The sequence below is a fragment of the Antedon mediterranea genome, chromosome 6 (genome assembly GCF_964355755.1).
Source record: "Antedon mediterranea chromosome 6, ecAntMedi1.1, whole genome shotgun sequence".
Taxonomy (NCBI): Eukaryota; Metazoa; Echinodermata; class Crinoidea; order Comatulida; family Antedonidae; genus Antedon; species Antedon mediterranea.
Window position 1 is genome coordinate 11,506,323 of NC_092675.1, and position 21,041 is coordinate 11,527,363.

At 33.2% G+C, this 21,041-nt stretch overlaps 1 protein-coding gene across 6 annotated transcripts in view; it reads left to right on the forward strand.

Moving 5' to 3' along the window:
• Window positions 1-21,041, forward strand: part of LOC140052631 (jouberin-like) — a 159,661-nt gene that overhangs the window by 101,342 nt on the left and 37,278 nt on the right. For 5 of the 6 annotated variants that reach the window (XM_072098291.1, XM_072098297.1, XM_072098293.1 and 2 more), the window contains 3 exons: window positions 3,406-3,587; window positions 6,718-6,738; window positions 9,391-9,513. In XM_072098291.1, coding sequence (XP_071954392.1) covers window positions 3,406-3,587; window positions 6,718-6,738; window positions 9,391-9,513 — 326 coding nt within the window. The remainder of the gene's footprint in view (window positions 1-3,405; window positions 3,588-6,717; window positions 6,739-9,390; window positions 9,514-21,041) is intronic. The other variant, XM_072098294.1, reaches the window with a different exon arrangement.

Genomic DNA, 21,041 nt, shown 5'->3' on the forward strand with positions numbered 1-21,041 from the left:
TATTAACATACGTAGTCTAATCGTTCCAGGTAAACTAGCTGAAATTCAACACCTAGCAAATTTAAATAACTATGATATTATTGCTTTAACAGAAACATGGCTAGATCAAACTATCTTGAACCATGACATTTTACTAGACGGTTATCAAGAACCTATTAGAAATGATAGAAACCGCCATGGCGGCGGATGTGCTCTTTACATATCTAATTCTATACACTTAGTTGATTCCCATATTTGTAATGATCTCTTGTCAGATGTGATAAGGTGTGAAATACAAGTTTCAAACTGGACGATTTTGACTTATGTATGTTATAGGCCACCACAAAGTGATGTTCAATCTGATCAGGATCTACTTGACTATTTTCAAAACAGTACTAATAACTTTGTTTTGTCTCGACACAGCTTAACTTTAATGATGGGCGATATGAATGCTCAAAATAACAACTGGTACAATGATGGAAACACAAATAGATTTGGAAAATCATTTTACGAATTTTTACAACAAAACGGTTTAACTCAACACATCAATATGCCAACACGCTGTATAAAAGACCAACGGTCTTGTATTGACCATATAGTTACTAGTCAAAATGTATATATTAATGATTTTGGTGCATTGTGCCCACTTTTAAATTGTGATCACAGTCCAGTATATGCAAATATTGATATTCGTATCACACGGACAAGCCATACAATCGTAAAATATATCTTTTTGAAAAAACTGATTTTAATTTATATCGTAATGCTCTTAATTCTGTAAATTGGGAAGAAGTTTATTCATCTTCAAAGGTTGAAGATGTTTGTCATAATTGGATTGACTTATTTAATAATTGTGTTGATAACTATATTATATCTAAAATTATAACTGTGCGTCCTAATGACAAGCCTTGGATTAATGCTCATATTAGAACTCTTATTCGCAAAAGAAATCGCGCCCATTCCACTCGAAATAACTCAAATTCGCATATGCAACGTTTTAAGAAAATTCGCGCAAAAGTTGTTAAAGCAATAAGAAAAGCTAAACAAACTTTTTTGGATAAACAATTTGATTTATTAATGAATAAAAACTGTGATTCAAAAACTTGGTGGTCTACCATAAATTCAGTTTGTAATTCCAAACAATATTATAAGGTTCCTCCAATCAAATTAAACGATGATGTCCTAACTTTAAATAGTGAGAAAGTTAAAGCGTTTAACAATTATTTTAAATCTCAATCGTTTATTCCTAATCATGATGATTTTCCTTCGGACTTCACATATAGAACTGCATCGAGACTCTCAACTCTCAAATTATCTGTTGATGAGATCATGAAATTATTAACTATGCTGGATAAAAACAAGGCGATGGGACCTGATGAAATTCACAGTATCATACTAAAAGAATCTGCTGAAATTATTGCACCCCATTTGACAAAGCTTTATAACTTCTGCATAAGCCAAGGATATTTTCCTGTGGAATGGAAAAAATCAAATGTCATTCCTCTGCATAAAAAAGGCAATAAATCCCTTATTGAGAACTACCGCCCTATATCCATACTTTCCAACTTTGCAAAAATTTTTGAGCGTGCAGTTTTTGATATAGTATATAAATACTTTGTGGATAATAAACTTCTTACTCAATTCCAATCTGGTTTTACACCAGGTGACTCGACAACGTATCAACTTCTTTATCTTATAGATACATTTAATAGAGCTTTAGATTTAAGGAAAGAAGTAATCTCGGTATTTTTGGATATTTCCAAAGCCTTCGATAAAGTTTGGCATAATGGGATTATATACAAATTAAATCAATATGGAATTAATGGCACTCTTCTAAAATGGTTCCAAAGTTACTTAAACTCACGTGAGCAACGTGTTATTATTGAAGGAACTACCAGTCCTTGGGTGACCATTACAGCAGGAGTACCCCAAGGATCTGTTTTGGGTCCATTTTTATTTATTGTATTCATAAATGATATGGTTGATAATATCAAATCTAATATTAGTTTATATGCAGATGATACTTCGTTATATGATATTTGTACAGATCGTAATATTTCAGAACAAAAATTAAATGGTGATCTTAATGTCATTTATAATTGGGCAAAAAAATGGAAAGTAACATTCAATGCTAACAAAACGAAAGCTATACTGTTTACACGTAAACATTTAGATAACTATGTTAGTTTAAATTTCAATAATGTAAATCTACAATTTGTAAATGATCATAGGCATCTTGGTGTAATGCTTAATGCAAAACTCAAGTGGGATTCCCATATCCAATCTGTAATTAACAAAGCGTCTTTATCTTTAAATATGCTACGTCGTGTCAAACATATTCTACCTCGACAGGCTCTCTGTCACATTTACATATCACACGTTAGACCATTAATGGAATATGCAGCTCCTGTTTGGTGTAATATTCCAGATAAATTAAGTGATGAACTAGAAAATATCCAGATTTCTGCAGGTAGAATATGTACTGGTGCGTGGAAACATACAAGTCATAATGCATTAAGACAAGAATTAGGCTGGTTATCATTGAAAAAACGTAGACAATTTCTTAACCTAATACTGTTTTTTAAAATTATTCATAAGTTAACACCAGTGTATCTTTACTCCTTATTTAATTTTTCTGACAATATTGAAGTTTATAACTTGCGCAACATCCGAAATATAATAATTCCATTTTGTAAGACCACATCATATCGTTTATCTTTTGTCCCATCTATTATAACACATTGGAATGAGTTAAATAATGAAATAAAAAATTCCTCATTTCTTGTTGAGTTTAAAAAATTGCTACTGAAATCAAATTTGTTTGAAACAAAAAAACGTTCTTATTATGATACAGGTGATAAGAAGATTAACCAAATTCACACTAGAATCCGACTTGGTTTCAGCTGTCTCAATTCACATTTATTCTTACATGGACTTCGGGACAATCCAAATTGTACTTGTGGCTTTAATGTTGAGAATCCGCTTCATTTCTTATGTTACTGCCCTAATTATAATACACAAAGAGATATTCTACTAACTCAATTATTGAGGATATCTTAGCCAAGGATTTTTCTTTAACATTTAATTTTACATTTTTAAGTGAAATTTTTATTTTTGGTTCCGATCTTCTTTCGAATTGTGAAAATGCTTTATTATTTTATTATGTACAACAATTTCTTGTTAATTCTGGAAGATTTAATTGATGTTTCTGTTAGTTGTTTTAAAATGTTGTATTTGTTAATCTGAGGCGCCTTGAAGCTAAGATGGTTCCATCTTGTAAGGCGCCTCTGTGTAATATACTGAATAAAAAAAAAAAAAAAAAAAAAAAAAAAAAGCATGATTATTATAGAACAAATTTACATAAATGAAAGTTAATGTTCATAACCAAGTAATGCATTTCTTATGATTGCTTTTTTTTCTTCTAAGTTGCTCAACTTGATTTAGGCCTCCAGTCACGACCTCTGCAAGCCTGGCAGGGTGACAGTAATGAACAGGCCAAGGAAAGCCTGACTATCCTTCTTCAGACAAAACAGAATGTCACTATCTCGCAAGATACTGTCAAATCTGAGAAACTTGAAAGGGCCATTAGAAAGCTATCAACAGTTATGGTATGCAACCTTTTGTATTTAAATTTGATATATAATAAAGTGGTTTACATATTGCATAATAATCACATTTGTACATTCCTATGTCAAACATTCAATGCACAGGAGCTGTTTCGGGTTGCTTACACATTGCATTTTGTAATCACATTTGTATAATATCCTACAGTATACAAACAGTGTTCCATCATGATGTGTCCATCTTAATTCTGTTAAATCACAATACATATAGGCTAGGCAATCTATCTAAAAAAACAGCCCAAATTGAAACAAATTGCAAACAGAGAATTTTCTTTTTTAAATGGCCACATATGACGAAGAGATCAAAATTTGAGCACTGTCACTTATTCCGTTGACATGCAAATTAGTTTAAATATGCAAATTAGGGTGAAATTACAGAGTTACCATATCTAAAAAACTACTAGTCAGAGAGAGTTGATTTTTTCACTGATTTATTCAGAATGTATATTATATTTGCTCTAATTTAACACTCAATGTTTGCATTGCATAATGTGACTTTGGTTTTCCCTCATGACTCAGATATAGGTTCCTAATAGTCAACACAAAGGATTGTTAAATCTCAAAATCACACCTGTATCACTCACCTCGCAAATATGCAAATTAGTAGTACAAGTTACATGAAATATGCAAATTAGGGGTGAAATTACAGGTTCCCATATATCGAAAACCGATAAGGCTAAAGGGTTTTTCCAGAAACTTGTTCAGAATGTACATATTTATATTTGCTTTAATGAAACATTTTACGAAGAAATGACCGGAAGTAGGACATTTGACCCTTGGTAGGGACTGGCATATGTTTTTCAATTTATCTTTCTGCATTTGAATAGTGTTCAGTTTGAAAGAGTATATAATCGTAAGCATTTTAAACTTTAAATCAACAAAATTGATTGAGTATTTCGAAAGTTATGAATAAAATAAGGTGTAAAAATTTGGCACCATCACTATCCTTTGTTTACATAGGAATCCCCACCCCGCGTTTGTGACCTTGTACACAAATAGTCACTGGGTGAAAATACTACTAAAACACATATAAATACATTTTATGAACATATTTTTAATTAGAAAGTTGATGGTGACAAATATATATTTGCATAGTACCACATTTTGTTTGGAAATTGTGTCAAAATCACAAAAATAAGATAGAAAGTACTTATTTTATGTTTACCCTCTCCCCGGACTGCGCGAATGTCCCGGAGGAATACCCCCACCTCAGCCAGGCTGTGTGATGACGTCATCAGGCACTTCGCGGCCTAGAATTGCTTACTCACCTAGCATCAGGTGATTAAAAACCTTTTGTGATCCAATATAGGTGATATTTATGTAAAACCAAAGGCGTACACTGTTAAAATATAAATATATCTAAAATATATAAGCAAAATCCCAAAATATTAGGCATGTTTTCGATTTTTTCTGATTTTACTAACATTTCGAGCCCAAAATAAAATGTCATCGCGAAGACATGTGGGCAAAGGAATTTCAAATTTTTCATCGGAATTTTCCGGAAAAGATCGTACAGTCATTCGTTTTTTCTGAATAGCCAATCAGAGTTCGTAAATTCATGCGCAAGTTGACCCCTTTTTAACAGGTTAAGGGTCACACTTGTCTATTCCCTAAAGATGTCTGCTGCCCTCTAGCGGTTTTGCTAGTCGCTACCCTTGGCCCCATTTCTCAATATTTGCATATAATGTAACTAAAGTGTCTGTACATACTTGTTTTGGCCTAAGCGTTCCAACGATATGACCATTTTGTTTTCAATGGGTCAACATTTTCAAATTGAGGTCAGAGGTCAAAGATGAATTTTAGAAATTTGACAACAACAGCATGCTTCAAATATTAATAAAACACAATGTTAACACTTTACCCATGATTTGCACTTGAAAATACATGGGAACTGGAGTATGTGAAGTAATTTAAAATAAAATTGTACAGTATTCAAGATTTTGCCATGATTTTGGAAGAAGTTGCTAGGAATTCACTCCTGTATCAAAACTGTGTATGTACCATTCAAAATCATTCATACATGTTCCGACAAAAAATACAAACTTATACTTTCTGCTTGGCTTATCATATTTTGCAGGGTAACCCAGACAACATGTATTAGGATAAAAAAAGTCAATTTCAGAAGAAAAAAAATGACAATGTTTTGATAGAATACAGTACCAGCATTATAAATTTTGCTTAATTCTGAGATAGGCATGCACAACATAAAAACTGTTTCACACACTCAGTTATGATCACCTTAGAAAATCTATATGATATTGTTCCATATTTGTCTATTAGAACGACAACTTAAATTAAGGGTTTTTGATCTAAATTTGTGGACTTGTATAGAGTAGCAGCGACATTTCTTAATACTAACTGTACCTGGATGAATGTTTGCCATTGGTGAAAGCATTTGATTTGAAAATGTTAACAAAATGTGAATACAGTACATTGCAAAATAATAATAAACGGTTAAATGAATGTGATAGTAATATCAGGTGAAAATATCTATAAATCAGTCTTTATTCTTAGGGCCAATTTACACAGACAAGCGGTAACGGTAATAAAAATATATAATCTTTTATTCCATATAACCATTTACACACAACGTGGAGCGGATGGGTGGTTTCCGCTTTGGATATTTACAGACTCCATGTGGTATACAAGCTACGTGGATTTCCGCTTACTGTTGCCGCTCCTTTGTGTAAATTGATCAAAAACACAGAAACTGAGATAAGCAAATTTATTTATAAAATTTACATCATTACAGTGCATTACAATATAAGATAGGCAAATTCTGAAATGGGCCAAAATGTCACAGACTCAAGTTTACCTGAGACATTAATTATAATTTCTGACAACCATTTGTCTACACATTTTGTTTCAAATACATACTACTAATATAGTGTCATTTACCACAATGTGCCCCTGAATTTTAACTGAATTTCAATTAGTTATTACAGTAGGGTGAATTAGAACTGTAAGAAAATTTGTTGAGTGTTTTTGAATCACATAGCAATAACTTGATTATATTCACAATACTATAGATACGTTTGTCACTGCTTGTTTAATCACTTGTCTTTTTCCATATCAATTTATTCTGCATGGTGCCTTGCTCTTTCATCAATTCTAGGCCTTCTCCGATACTCTGCAGGTAAATGTGCTTTTTATATCATATTGTCTTAATATATATAATGAAAATAAATGTTATTATGCTAAAAACAACTACTATATTTTGCATTATTTTTAAGGACAATATACAAATGGTTTGGATGGTGAGATTTCATGAGTTGAAAAATTGACAGCTCTATTTTTAAACGAGGCCGAGGCGAGTTGATAGTAGAGCAGTCAATTTTTTATCGAATGAAATATTCTCTCAATTTCGAATTCAAAACATTCATTATTTGTATATAACAATAACATACCTACTTTTATTAAATTTATCCATCGTAAATCATGGACAGAAGCTAGACCATTAAAAAGGCAGTGCCCCAAACTTTGACGCGCAGTTATAGATTGCACGCACAACAAGTTGATTTCGCCAAATAATCAATGTTCAAAATAAATGTTTATTATGTGCATTAGAATGCATTAATTATCACCATTAGATATCACTTTTCTGTTAGGTAAAGCTACTTTCAATTTACATGTGATTAACTACAGAACACTCTAGGAATCACTACACTGGTGTAAACTATTATAAGTTTAGTGATATGTTGCTGTTTACAACTGTGACCACAGCCCATGCTAAAACCTGAGTTACTGTAGAGTGGCAACCAAAGCACTGAGAATCTATCTTATCTAACTTTTAGAAACTTTTTAAGAAGCATGTACATTATAACCTGGTTATAACCTGGTTATAAAACTCCAATAAATCTGGCCACCCAGATGATATTCCGGTGAAACTCATTAAGCTGTTTTCTTTTGAAATAGCACAACCCCTGTTTTTAATCTTTAATACCTGTCTAAACGAAGGGGTGTTTCCAACTGTGTGGAAGACCGCATCAATTGTACCAGTACCTAAAGTTAAAAAACCGACAATGGTTGGCCAATTACGACCTATTTCACTAACTAAAATATTGGGTAGAGTATTTGAATCATTCCTAGCGGGATGGTTAAAAACGGATTTCGAACCAGTATTGGATTGTAAACAGTATGGTAACGTGAGAGGAACTAGTACAACACACTACTTAGTAGATATGTTGAATACGGTTATATCCAATATTGATGTGCCAGGGACCTACGCCACATTATGTACAGTTGATTTCACAACTGCGTTTGATAGGATAAACCATAATGTTGCTATTTCAAAGATGATAGAATCTGGTGTTAGACTGTCGATAATTCCAACGATTAGCAGTTTTCTGATGAATCGCACCCAGTGTGTGAAATTTAAGGGACATTGTTCTGGACTAAGAACTATAACGTGTGGGGTCCCCCGGGGTACCAAACTGGGACCCAGCATATTTACCGTTATGGTGAATGATGCGGGTAACACCACTGATAATCGTTGGAAATTTGTGGATGATCTAACACTGGGAGAAATAATTAATATAAAAAATAATAGTACATCATCAGAACTTCAATCCCATTTAGATTCCTTGAGTTGTTGGTGTAAACAAAATGACATGCTACCCAAGCCTTCGAAGTGCCATGTTATTAATATAAATTTTATGAAATCCCAAATAAACTACCCCCAATTTACTATAAGTGGTGAAAAAATTGATACTGTACATAGTATGAAATTATTAGGTCTTGAGCTACAAGACAATTTAGGTTGGGATATCCAAATCAAAAGTATTATCTCTAGAGCAAGTAGAAGAATGTTTCTTCTTTATGCATTGAGAGGATATAGTGCACCTATTGGTGACATGTTAAGTATTTATCAACTCTATATTCGGCCGCTGACTGAGTATGCATGTGTTGTTTGGCACTCTAGCATTACAAAACATCAGACCAATGAAATTGAGAGGTTGCAAAAGCGATCATGCAAAATTATACTTGGCCAGGACTATGAGAGCTATGATACGGCCCTTACTCAACTTAAAATTACCAGCCTTGCTGAATGTAGAGAAAAATTAACATTAAAATTTAGAGAAGGTATCCTTAAGTCAGAGAGACATCGTAATATGCTGCCTGCTGAAAGACCTAATATATCTAGATTACGTAACCCCAATAGATTTACATTACCAAAAATAAAAACTAACTGATATAAAAATTCAACGATTCCCTATATTATAAACAAATTAAATTCCTCCTGTGAAAAATTAAATTAGAAAAATATATAATAAATGATTGTGCAATATTACTGCCTAAAATAATCAAATGAACAGCATTGCAGACAACGTTTAATATTAATATATACTGTAAACTTTTATTTTCCGAAATTTAATATATTTTTGTAGATTTTTAATGTTGTGAATTTTTTAGTGAATAATTGTGCAATGTTGCCACCTATACTAAAAGATAATAATAATAATCAAATAAAGAACAGTGCAGATAGGTTTTAGTATATTATAATGTAAATTTTTCATTTTTTAAAAATAAAAGTGCAATTGTATTTTCCAAAATTTTGTATATATTTTAAGATTCTTAATATTTTAAATTTTAGTGAATAATTGTGAAATTTTGTAATTGTATATTCCGAATTTATTATTGTAGTTTTTATAGATTTCATTTTAATATTTTTTATTGTAATACAAACATTATTAGCTATGTGCTATTGTTTTTGTAATTTTATATATACCGTAATAAATAAATAAATAACTATAAAATATATTGAAATATTGATTGGTTTTATTGATAGGATGGCAGAAAGCCCTCGAGTAGGACAACAAGTCTATCGCCACATAGCTTTTTGAATAATCCTCAAATGAACAGCACATGGGGATCAACATTTGATAAGTCTTTATTGCCAACCTCAAGACTAGTAAGTATTATTCTTTGTTATTTTGAAAAGTGTGATATATGATTACAGTGAGAGTGGAGTAAAATGAACAGAATCGATGTACCATTTTTGTTTGTTCTCTGCTTGATTCTAGTATTGTCATCTGCAGTTCCTTAAAAGAAAAGACAAATAATTGAGCCTTAGTCAGATGTCAGATAGATGCATACATCAGTGTAGCATTATTCAATACATTAAATATATATTGTCCCCCAAAACATGAAAAATGAAGATTAATAAAATCAGATTTTGAAGTTTTTATAAAGTTAATTACTTCCACAGAAAAAAACCCAAAAAATAATGTTTTCACTTTTTAAAACAGACAAAGCAATGGTCACCCAAATACCCATTGGCTAGCAGCCAATTTTATTTTGCTTTATAAATAAATATATTTTTTTGAATGACTATTGTGGAACATCAAAATAGCATATTCAACAACAAAAATTAAATTATTTTTTCAAGGGGAAAATATATCATTAATTGACTTATTTATTCAAATAAATGCTCCAGGGATTTTATTGTTCAGGAGGCATTTATGTTTTGTGGTGTAATATGGTAACATTTATAATCAAATAAATTCCCCCTAGATATGAAAACAAATACAACACAATTAATATCAAGAAATGATAAAAATACAGTACAAATTTTGTAAAATTCTTGGTAGTAGGCATGTTTACCCTTTCACTGCGTATACCCGGTACTACCGGGTATAAACAAACGTCGTTGAAATACGTATAGTCTGGTGGCAGGAGGGGGAAATCACCACCCGAAAGGGGACAAATTGCCATCCAACTTTTCTAGATCAGAATTTTCCGTAGATTACGAATATGGAAGGTAATCGATCAGGATAGGAAGCGTTTTCGAGATATAAGGGGTCAAAGTTCAAAATTGACCAATTACAACAATGTATTATGTATATGTATTATAACAAATTTATTGAAGCACAATTTGGTCTTTTATTACATTTTTATGATTATAAGTGTCTATTCAATCACCTTATGAAAAAAAAATCCTTTGTAATTAAGGGTCAAATGTCAATATTGACCAATCATAGAACGTACCTATAAAACCAAATAAAAACTTATATTTAATAAAAATTGGATGTTTTCTCATCCTGTTAATCAATCATACGCAATGTAAAAGAGCGAATACATCATTTCATCAGTTGACATAAGGTCAATTTCATCAGTTGACATAAGGTCAAAGGTCAACATTTTAATACACGTATTAGTTAACAAATAAATGCAAAGTTGTCCAAATTATGATATTGATGGTTTTACAAGTAATCAAATTATTTGATTAGTAAAGTTATGTTATTTCATTATAATTTTGATTAATATAATTATAATACTGTATTTAATCAAATCAGAATTTGTGATGCGAATAGGAAGAGATAAGGGGTCAAAGTTCAAAATTGACCAATTATAACAATGTATTATATACATATGTATTATAACCAATTTATTGAAGTTCAATTTGGTCTTTTAATACATTTGTATGGTTATAGGTATCTATTCAGTCGCCTTATAAAACAAATACTTTTCAATTAAAGGTCAAATGTCAATATTGACCAATCACACAACTTGCATATAAACCCAAATAAAAACTAACATTTAAGACAAAATGTTATGTTTTATCATTCTGTTAAGACATCTATCAATCATACACAATCAAAAGAGCACATTTATCATTACACAAGTTGACATAGGTCAAAGGTCAACATTTGAACAAGTGATATACTAAATAATGCAAAGTTATTCAAACTATGAGATCGATGTTCATAAATGTAATCACGTTATTTGATCAGTGAAGTTATGGTATTTTTATATTTTTTCTAGTGCGCATTATTTTAAATGTATTAATATAATACTGTAAAATAAATAATAAAATTATTAATATTATTAATATCATGACGGTTAAAATGTTATGATGTTAAAATGTTACGCTGACAGTTGCATTTATTAGGGCTACAATATTCGTTTTTTTGAAAATAAACTACTATTCATCAGAACCAGAGAGTACCAATTCGTACAGGATAGGGCATAGGCAGATCCAGGTGGCCAAACTCAATCCACAACTCACTACACAGACAGACCACAATTTTTGTATAGCCACAGATAGTTTGGCCCATACAGGAAAGTGTTTCCTGTACACAAAAGATTCTAAAATAACCCATATGGATTTGCCCGAATGAACCCTCTAAGGACCCTTTTGGGATCTCTATGTGGTGTGCTACACAAGGCCCTGTATTATAAATTAATATGGGGTAAATAGTTCATAGATGAACTATGGAATAAAACTAAAATGTTCACCCTATCGGATCAATGCATTTGGCTACATAAGTAAGTTACTGTGTTAGAAATATATCGGATAGTAGGTTCCAATATTAAGCCATGGGAAAACCCTGTCTGTGCACCCTCAATCCTTTTAAAAGGAACCCATATGGATTTGCCAAAATGAACCAAGGGTAACTTCTGAATTCTCTATGAACCGTACATTCCGTTTATTGGAGATACATGGATACCTGATTGAAATGTTTCTGAAAGACATTGTACTGTATAGTAGTAGTATTCCCCTTCCACACCTCTTTGCATTAAATCCGCCCGTTAGGCTCTTATGTACAGGATTTCAAAGCAATAATCACACTTGTATTTTACAAGCAGTATAATCTATTAGATTGAATAAAAATATCTATTATAAACAATTTGCCGTTAGAAATCTCTATGCTATGTCGTTATTTAGATGAGAAAAACAGGTCAAAGGTTAAAATTACAGAAAAATAGTGTTTCAGTCACTTTTTGAAAAAAAATGTTGCATTATGGCAAGTATAAACATATATATTGTGAACAATTTGATACCAAAATTGGCTCCTTACGATAAATATTTATTAATTTATGTTTTTATAACCTTATTCAATTATGTCAAAGGTTAATAACCACACTTCCGGTCATTTTCAAGCAATATCATCTGTTACACTGAATATAAATGTATATCTTAGCAACAATTTGCTCCTATTTTTAATTCTTTCCGACCTACCGTTACTTAGATATAGCAAAAAGAGGTCAAAGGTCAAAATTGCTAAAAATGGGGTTTCCGGTCAATTTTACAAAGAAAGTTCTGTTAGAACTAATATAAACATATACATTGTGAACAATTTGACACCAAAATTATCTCACTAGGTCCAGAATTTCCAGAGATATAGCATGTTTTTATATTGGTCAATTTTGAACTTTGACCCCTTATATCTCGAAAACGCTTCCTATCCTGATCGATTACCTTCCATATTCGTAATCTACGGAAAATTCTGGTCTAGAAAAGTTGGATGGCAATTTGTTCCCCTTTCGGGTGGTGATATCCCCCCTCCTGCCACCGGACTAGTATACCCGGTAATACCAGGTATGGGCAAAACAATTATTTAATCGTATTTGCCTATAATATATGGCACCCTCTATATTCTTTCGATGAACTTGAATAATTTTGCAAGTCATTAAAAAAATTTCCCAGCAAAAAAAACGGCCCTCTATAGTTGTATTATCGTCTTGAAAATAATGCGCCCTCTATAGTTAATTGTATATAGTATAGTATATAATAGTATTTCTATCTTGGAAAGCCCCAATAGGGCAACATCGTGTTTATCACAACACACACAAAAAAAAATTCGGAAACAATAGTTAGTTTTTGTACTATAGTGTCATTATTTTCTCGATTTTGCCCCAAAACTTTGTGCATAATTTTTATAAAACAATAAAAATAATTTAATTTTTTTTATATATTTTTATTTTTTATACGTATCTTCATCAATATCCAGTTGGAAAAACGTATTCCATAAGAATTTCTTATAGAAAATATAGTTTTTATCATTGAATAGATAAAAAACTCGAAATCCAAAATACATGTAATGACGTCACATGACGTCATCAATATTCAAATTACTTTTTTTCACGCTGCTGCTCTAGCCCGCTACGTCACACGAGATGACTCATTCATTAGATGAAATCAAGCAGCTTTATAGTACTACACTTTGACATTTTTGTTAAAATGGAAACTCCACTATAATTTATTGGTACCACCTGTTGAATCCAAAAACGGCTGAGAAAAGAGTCTAACGACAAATCCCAAAGCATTCTGGTATTTATGAGTCCCATGATATAATTCGCTGTCAGATAATCATTGAATTATTATCAAAACAGTCCATTGAAGTTTTTGTTTGTAATAGGATACTTGAAGTATCTAGGCGGGACCCCCAGACTTGACCTTAGCAATAACAATAAGCGAGCAGCGTTTTTTGTAAGAAATATTCTTGTTTATACCTAACTGTAAACTAACCCTTTGCCCATCACACACCACAAAAATAATTACACAATTATCTCAATTAGTATAGATTTTAGGTGCAAATTATATGGTAGTGGGGTCACCAAACATATTGGTATAACCATAACTAACATTTGATTGCATGGCGGCCATGTTGGATTCCAAAATGGCGGACTTCAAATTTTCATTTTTCAGGTATATCTCTGCTAAAAAGGCACATAGAGTTCTGAATTTAGGTGCAAATTATATGGTAATGGGGTCACCAAACATATTAGTATAACTAACATTTTGATTGCATGGCGGCCATGTTGGATTTCAAAATGGCGGACTTCAAATTTTCACTTTTCAGGTATATCTCTGCTAAAAAGGCACCTAGACTACTGATTTTAGGTGCAAATTATATGGAAATTGGGTCACCAAGCATATTGATATAACTAACATTTTGATTGCATGGTGGCCATTTTGGATTTCAAAATGGCAGACCCCAAATTTTTTTATTTTTTTTGCTAAAAAGGTACACAGAGTTCTGATTTTTAGGTGCAAATTATATGGTAATGGGTCACCAAACATATTGGTATTTAACTAACATTTTGATTGCATGGCGGCCATTTTAAAAAATGGCGAATTTAAAATGTTTCAGTACGGTACCTACAATTATAATTTTAGGTACAAAGTATAATATGATATTGAGGTCAACATATTGGTATAACGTCTTTGATTGCATGGCGGACATTTTGAATGTAGCTCAAACGTCCGTACTGGCTTTACACTATTTGTTTATGTTTATAGTTACATGCATTTAACAACATGGACACTTATTGTAGGTCAAATTTCCCTGGCAACCACAGCTTTGTACATCGTAAATCACTCTTTCTGCATTTACAGCGTCCAAGATCACAGTCGGTGTGTCCACAGCGAATTAAAACCTTTGTGACATCTGAAAGTTCCGGCAATGAACTCCAAACTGGACTAAATTTGTTGCCGTCCTTCCTCCATCCCCAGTTCGCTGGGTCCTGTTCAACCCTGAAGGCATCTAGACAGTAGTACCACTTCCTGGTCTGTAGAACAGACCGTTTCACATGTTCTCTTAATGCCCAAGATGTTGGGGGATATTTTCAATAGTCTTTCCCCTTGTTGTAAAAAGATATCGTCTTGCATCATCATTTACCTTCTTTCCATTAAATGTTCTGCAGTACATAGTTACAACAAACTGTTCTAGATAATCTGTGTCTGTTTCACTAACATCCCCTACTACGCTCGCGCTAAGGTCAAATTTTCGTTCGCCAAAATGGCGAAAGGTTTTCAAATGCATTAGCCAAATTGAAAATCCTTTAGCCAAATTTAAAAAACCATAAAAATTCGCAAAAATGTTTATTAAATAAATAATGCATGTATTTGTTTGTTATTTTACTTCTTTTACATTTATATTATTATTATTTATCCCAATGAAGCTGATTTTCGTTACCGCGATTTTAACACGTTCGTGAAATTTCAAAAAGTGACGTGTCTTTGAAGTTAAAAATATACTATTTCTTATGTACCCATGAGAATAAAAATTATATGCCTGGAAAGATCTTGTTTAAGGGATTATTTTTATATATTTTTAATCTATGTTTATTAAATATTTTAATAGAAAACGCAAGTTAAAAATGAGGTACAAAAGCCGGCGAGCCGAAATCTGCGCGCTAAAAATAACTTTGGAAAACACCTACCCATTTTCGCACCCGATCGCATGAGGTCCATAATAGGTGGTGGAGTAATTTTTGTTGCATGTTATCAGTTTGTTATGTAAACCGGTTATTATTATTATGTACATCCGCCTCATATGTCAATTTTAACGATAACAATTTTTTAGTCTTTCTCATTATCAAAATCTGGCTAATTTAGTATTGAATTAAAGCTAATTTATATTTCTGTTTGATAAACCACATCGTTTTATTTGACTTTGCGTGGACCTGGTGCGAAGAAGCCAACAAGACCAACCACTGAAAAAAATAATCCCTACCATAAATATCAGTGTTTACCATTTTCCTTACGGGATTCAGTTCTCCGCTTATTACTAAATTACCGTCGCCCAGGCATTAGGTATTAGCGCGTTAATTAATGATTGGATAACCCCCGCAGTGGACTGTTCCATTTTCTGAACTAGTATTCGCCGCACACGAGGCATGTCGAAAAATGTCGCCTCTCATCATGGAATATTTGCTTCGAAACGTCAATTTTACCGATTTATTAAATTATTTAGTAAGTGGAATATTTATCAATCTATTATATAAAACAAGTACGTTAGGAAGAAATGTACCACAGAAATTTAAGAAGCTTTGAATTTGCTATGCAGCGGCCGTAACCCATTCTATGTAGGCGGCCGAAACGCGCTTTGGCCAGGGTTGCCGTTGTAGTATACGTTGTTTCTTAGCTATTCAATTTAAAGCGCAACTTTCGGTTAGAATAATCGAAAGGGAAATAAAATTAAACATGTTAACATTATACTATTGAGGTAATTACTTTGTTAAATTTAAAATTCCCCTTTTTAAATAACAGAACAGCCTCGTTTACGGAAGTATTCGTCCACATGTTTCTGTTTACATTTTCTTCTCGAAGTTCATTTTCTACGTCGAAGAATAGGGACTTCCCCTTTTATTCGCTCATCATCACGTCGACGACGACCGGCCACGAACCAATCACATTAACTGTGTGTCATTAAAACGTCATCGAGGCACGCTCTGCGCATGTTTAAACAGAACTAAAAAAATGAACACGGCGATCGTGACGTCGTCACATAAAATGCTGTGGTGGTAAAAAGTGTACCCGAGTCAGAAAGTACCGAAGTGTGGCGAATTCTCGCTCCCATAAGAAGTCACGCCGACCAGGCTAGGCCTAGGCTTGGAAATGTATTTTCGCCAATTTGGCGAACGAGGCAATAATTATTTTCGCCAAATGGAGACTCCAGTCGCCATTGGCGAATTGGCGAGCGGTTAGCGCGAGCGTAGCCCTACAGACAAAGTAGTGTGGAGCAATGTGGCGCAATGGTTAGAGCATTGGACTTGCTTGCAGAGGTTGCTGGTTCAAGCCCGGCCGGTCACTGCAGTGTTGAGTCCTTGAGCAAAATTCTTTATCCACATTGTTCCTCCCCACCCAGGTGATAGAAATGGGTACCGGTATGTAAAAAGTACTGGGAAGGTAAATTCACTTGTTTGTGCGGGAGGAGTGGCGTACCCCCTACAAACATACACATTTAGTGGAGTCTGGCCCAAACGCTAAAGAAATGGAGATGGGCACCACAGCCATTAGCATTAGCTTAGGTTTCGACACTTTACCTTACAGACAATGACATCCTATCGAAAACTGAAGTCATACATGGCATCTTTTTCCAAGTCTCGTTAAATGTAGCTTTACCTGTTCCTTGAACAGATGAAGTTGTATCAAAACCGCTAAAGGAATGAAAGAACCAGTAAGCGGCTGATGCTTGTGGTCCAAGAGAAGAAGCAATCTCGTGTATTGGGATGTACTTCAAGTCCTTCCCCACTCCAAACTCGATCCAAAGCTCATGGATGCCAGGTATTCTGTGGAAAGCTGACAATGCAATAACATTGCATTTTAGAGGCATGTTTAACATGAACAAACATACGTTCATCTGCCTCTTCTATATGTTACATGGCATCAGCGGTTGTATATTTACAGACTGGTTTGTTACAGCTCTGTCTCCCAGAGACCCTACAAACATTCCGTGACTTTTGTCAATGTTCTCTACTACTTCATTTACAATTAATGAAAACAACTCTGATTTGTTGTCATCGCATCTAAAAAATGTGGACCAACCATTAGTTTATGCCAAGGTGTTAGATGGACCAGCAATAATCAATATGCTCAGGCCCATGATTCGAAGACATTCATTGAGTATATATCAAGTGTCGTACAACCATATATAGACCATCAACTTCAATCAGTGACACGACTAGATTTGGTTTTTTGAAAGATATTTTAACGACAGTTTAAAGTCTGGTACGTGTTCAAACCGCGGCTCTGATGTAAGGAGGGATAATGTCCAACAATTGGACCACATTTTTGAGATGTGATGACAACAAATCAGAGTTGTTTTCATTAATTGTAAATGAAGTAGTAGAGAACATTGACACAAATCATGGAATCTCTGAGAGACAGAGCTGTAACAAACCAGTCTGTAAATATACAACCGCTGATGCCATGTAACATAGAAGAGGCAGATGAACGTATGTTGGTTCATGTTCCATGCCGTTTTTCAGCGCATTCTTGTCAAAGACTGTAGACAGTGATGTTGTTGTTTGCATTGTCAGCTTTCCACAGAATACCTGGCATCCACGAGCTTTGGATCGAGTTTGGAGTGGGGAAGGACTTAAAGTACATCCCAATACACGATATTGCTTCTTCTCTTGGACCACAAACATCAGCCGCTTACTTGTTCTTTCTTTCCTATAGCGGTTGTAATACAACTTCATCTGTTCAAGGAAAAGGTAAAGCTACATTTAACGAACTTGGAAAAAGATTCCATGTATGACTCCAGTTTTTAAGAGGATGTCATTGTCTGTAGGGGATGTTAGTGAAACAGACACAGATTATCTAGAACATTTAATAGAAAGAAGGTAAATGATGCAAGACGATATCTTTTTACAACAAGAGGAAAGACTATTGAATATATCCCCCAACATCTGGGGCATTAAGAGAACATGTGAAACGGTCTGTTCTACAAGCCAGGAAGTGGTACTACTGTCTAAATGCCTTCAGGGTTGAACAGGACCCAGCGAACTGGGGATGGAGGAAGGACGACGGCAACAAATTTAGTCCAGTTTGGAGTTCATTGCTGGAACTTTCAGATTTTAATTTGCTGTGGACACACCGACTGTGATCTTGGATGCTGTAAATGAAAAGTGATTTACGATGTACAGAGCTGTGTGGTTGCCAGGGAAAATGTGACCTACAATAATAGTGTCCGTGTTAAATGCATGTAACTATAAACATAAACAAATAGTGTAAAGCCAGTACGGTTTGAGCTACATTCAAAATGGCCGCCATGTAATCAAAGACGTTAATATACCAATATGTTTGTTAACCTCAATTTGAATACCATATTATACTTTGTACCTAAAATTATAACTGTAGGTACCGTACTGAAACATTTTGAGTTCGCCATTTTGAAATTCAAAATGGGCGCCATGCAATCAAAATGTTAGTTAAATACCAATATGTTTGGTGACCCATTACCATATAATTTGCACCTAATATCAGAACTCTGTGTACCTTTTTAGCAGAGATATACCGGAAAAGTGAAAATTTGGGGTCCGCCATTTTGAAATCCAAAATGGCCACCATGCAATCAAAATGTTAGTTATACCAATATGTTTGGTGACCCCATTACCATATAATTTGCACCTAAAATCAGAACTCTGTGTACCTTTTTAGCAGAGATATACCGGAAAAGTGAAAATTTGGGGTCCGCCATTTTGAAATCCAAAATGGCCACCATGCAATCAAAATGTTAGTTATACCAATATGTTTGGTGACCTCATTACCATATAATTTGCACCTAAAATCAGAACTCTAGGTGCCTTTTTAGCAGAGATATACCTGAAAAGTGAAAATTTGAAGTCCGCCATTTTGAAATCCAAAATGGCCGCCATGCAATCCAAATGTTAGTTAAATACCAATATGTTTCGTGACCCTATTACCATATAATTTGCACCTAAAATCAGAACTCTAGGTGCCTCTTTAGCAGAGATATACCTGAAAAGTGAACATTTGGGGTCCGCCATTTTGAAATCCAAAATGGCGGCTTTCACCTGACGAAATTTTGTGCAACCCTTCCATTTCATATTTTTTACACCCTAATGAATAACTGTGCAAAGTTTCAGAATGTTATCACAATTTGAAGGATTGGTTCACTTAACAGGCCTATGGTAGATCACATGGAATTCTACTACAAATAGAAATGTGTTAATAGAATATTGTGTTTATATTCCTGGGAATTTACTTGGACATTATTTCTAATCAAATTCTACCTTTATCCAAATACATATCATCAGTATCATATTAGTATCATAAATCTTTATTAAAAGAAGGAGATGGATTACATCATCTTGCAATAAAAAGTAAAAACTAGATTTGAACTCGTTACTTTGACGAGTTAGTTATCCGCACGACAAACCATGTGCACATCATACATTAGAATATTGCACACAGAAAAAAAAGACCTGAAGAAAATAAAATCTTAGTGTGCTCTCTATTTTGTGTCCAAGTATATACAGTATACTCTAAATTATGTATACAAATTACATACACTATTACATTTCATACAACAACAAGAGGACTAATTACAACATCAAATATAAAATTCTTAGAATTATAAAATGTTTAAGTTAATATAATAAAAAGTTAGAATTTAATAAAAAGTTAAAATTTACAAAGTGTTATTTGTTTAATAGTCTGATGGCGAGAGGCACAAATTAATTTCTTTTACGGGTATTTTTACACCTGTAACAGCGGCCATGAGGCAACACTTCAAATTCCTTATAAAGGGTTTGGTTAAAATTTGTTCAAATTGCCTTACTTTTTTCTAAAATTTGTTTAGAAATGGTACCGTTATTATTTTGTTTTAATTATTATTATTTTAGGGGTCATTGTGAGACTAGTTTTACTTCTAATTTTGATCCCTAAGATGGTCTTATATTAATTGTTGTTTATTGAAATATTGTTTGTTATATATTGTTTGTAATGACCATCTTAAAGGGGGATTCTGGGTTTAAAATTGCTTTTAAATATCGTTTATTTATTAAATAAAAAATATTATAACAATATAGACATGTCAGAATGAAGAAGTAATAACGAGAAATTAAAAAAATTAAATTTCATATACATTTAGGGTAAATTCATGGAAAGTCTGTTTTTCAGCAGCTTAGGGAAGCTCATTAATATTCATGAGATATTCACAAAATCACGTCATCAGTGGATTCCAAACTCGCGACGTCAAGCTTGTACGTTGTGTTCTCTCTCCCCTGTCAAACGACGACCACCCGATCATTGTGAAATACATTTTTTTGTAGATTTTCTAAGCTAGGCCTAAAGTGTAATAATAACAGTAGTAGCATATATTTATTTGACATTTAATGAAATACAAAATTCAGTACAGATTACGGAGTCATAAATTATACTATTTTTATACCTCAAATAGT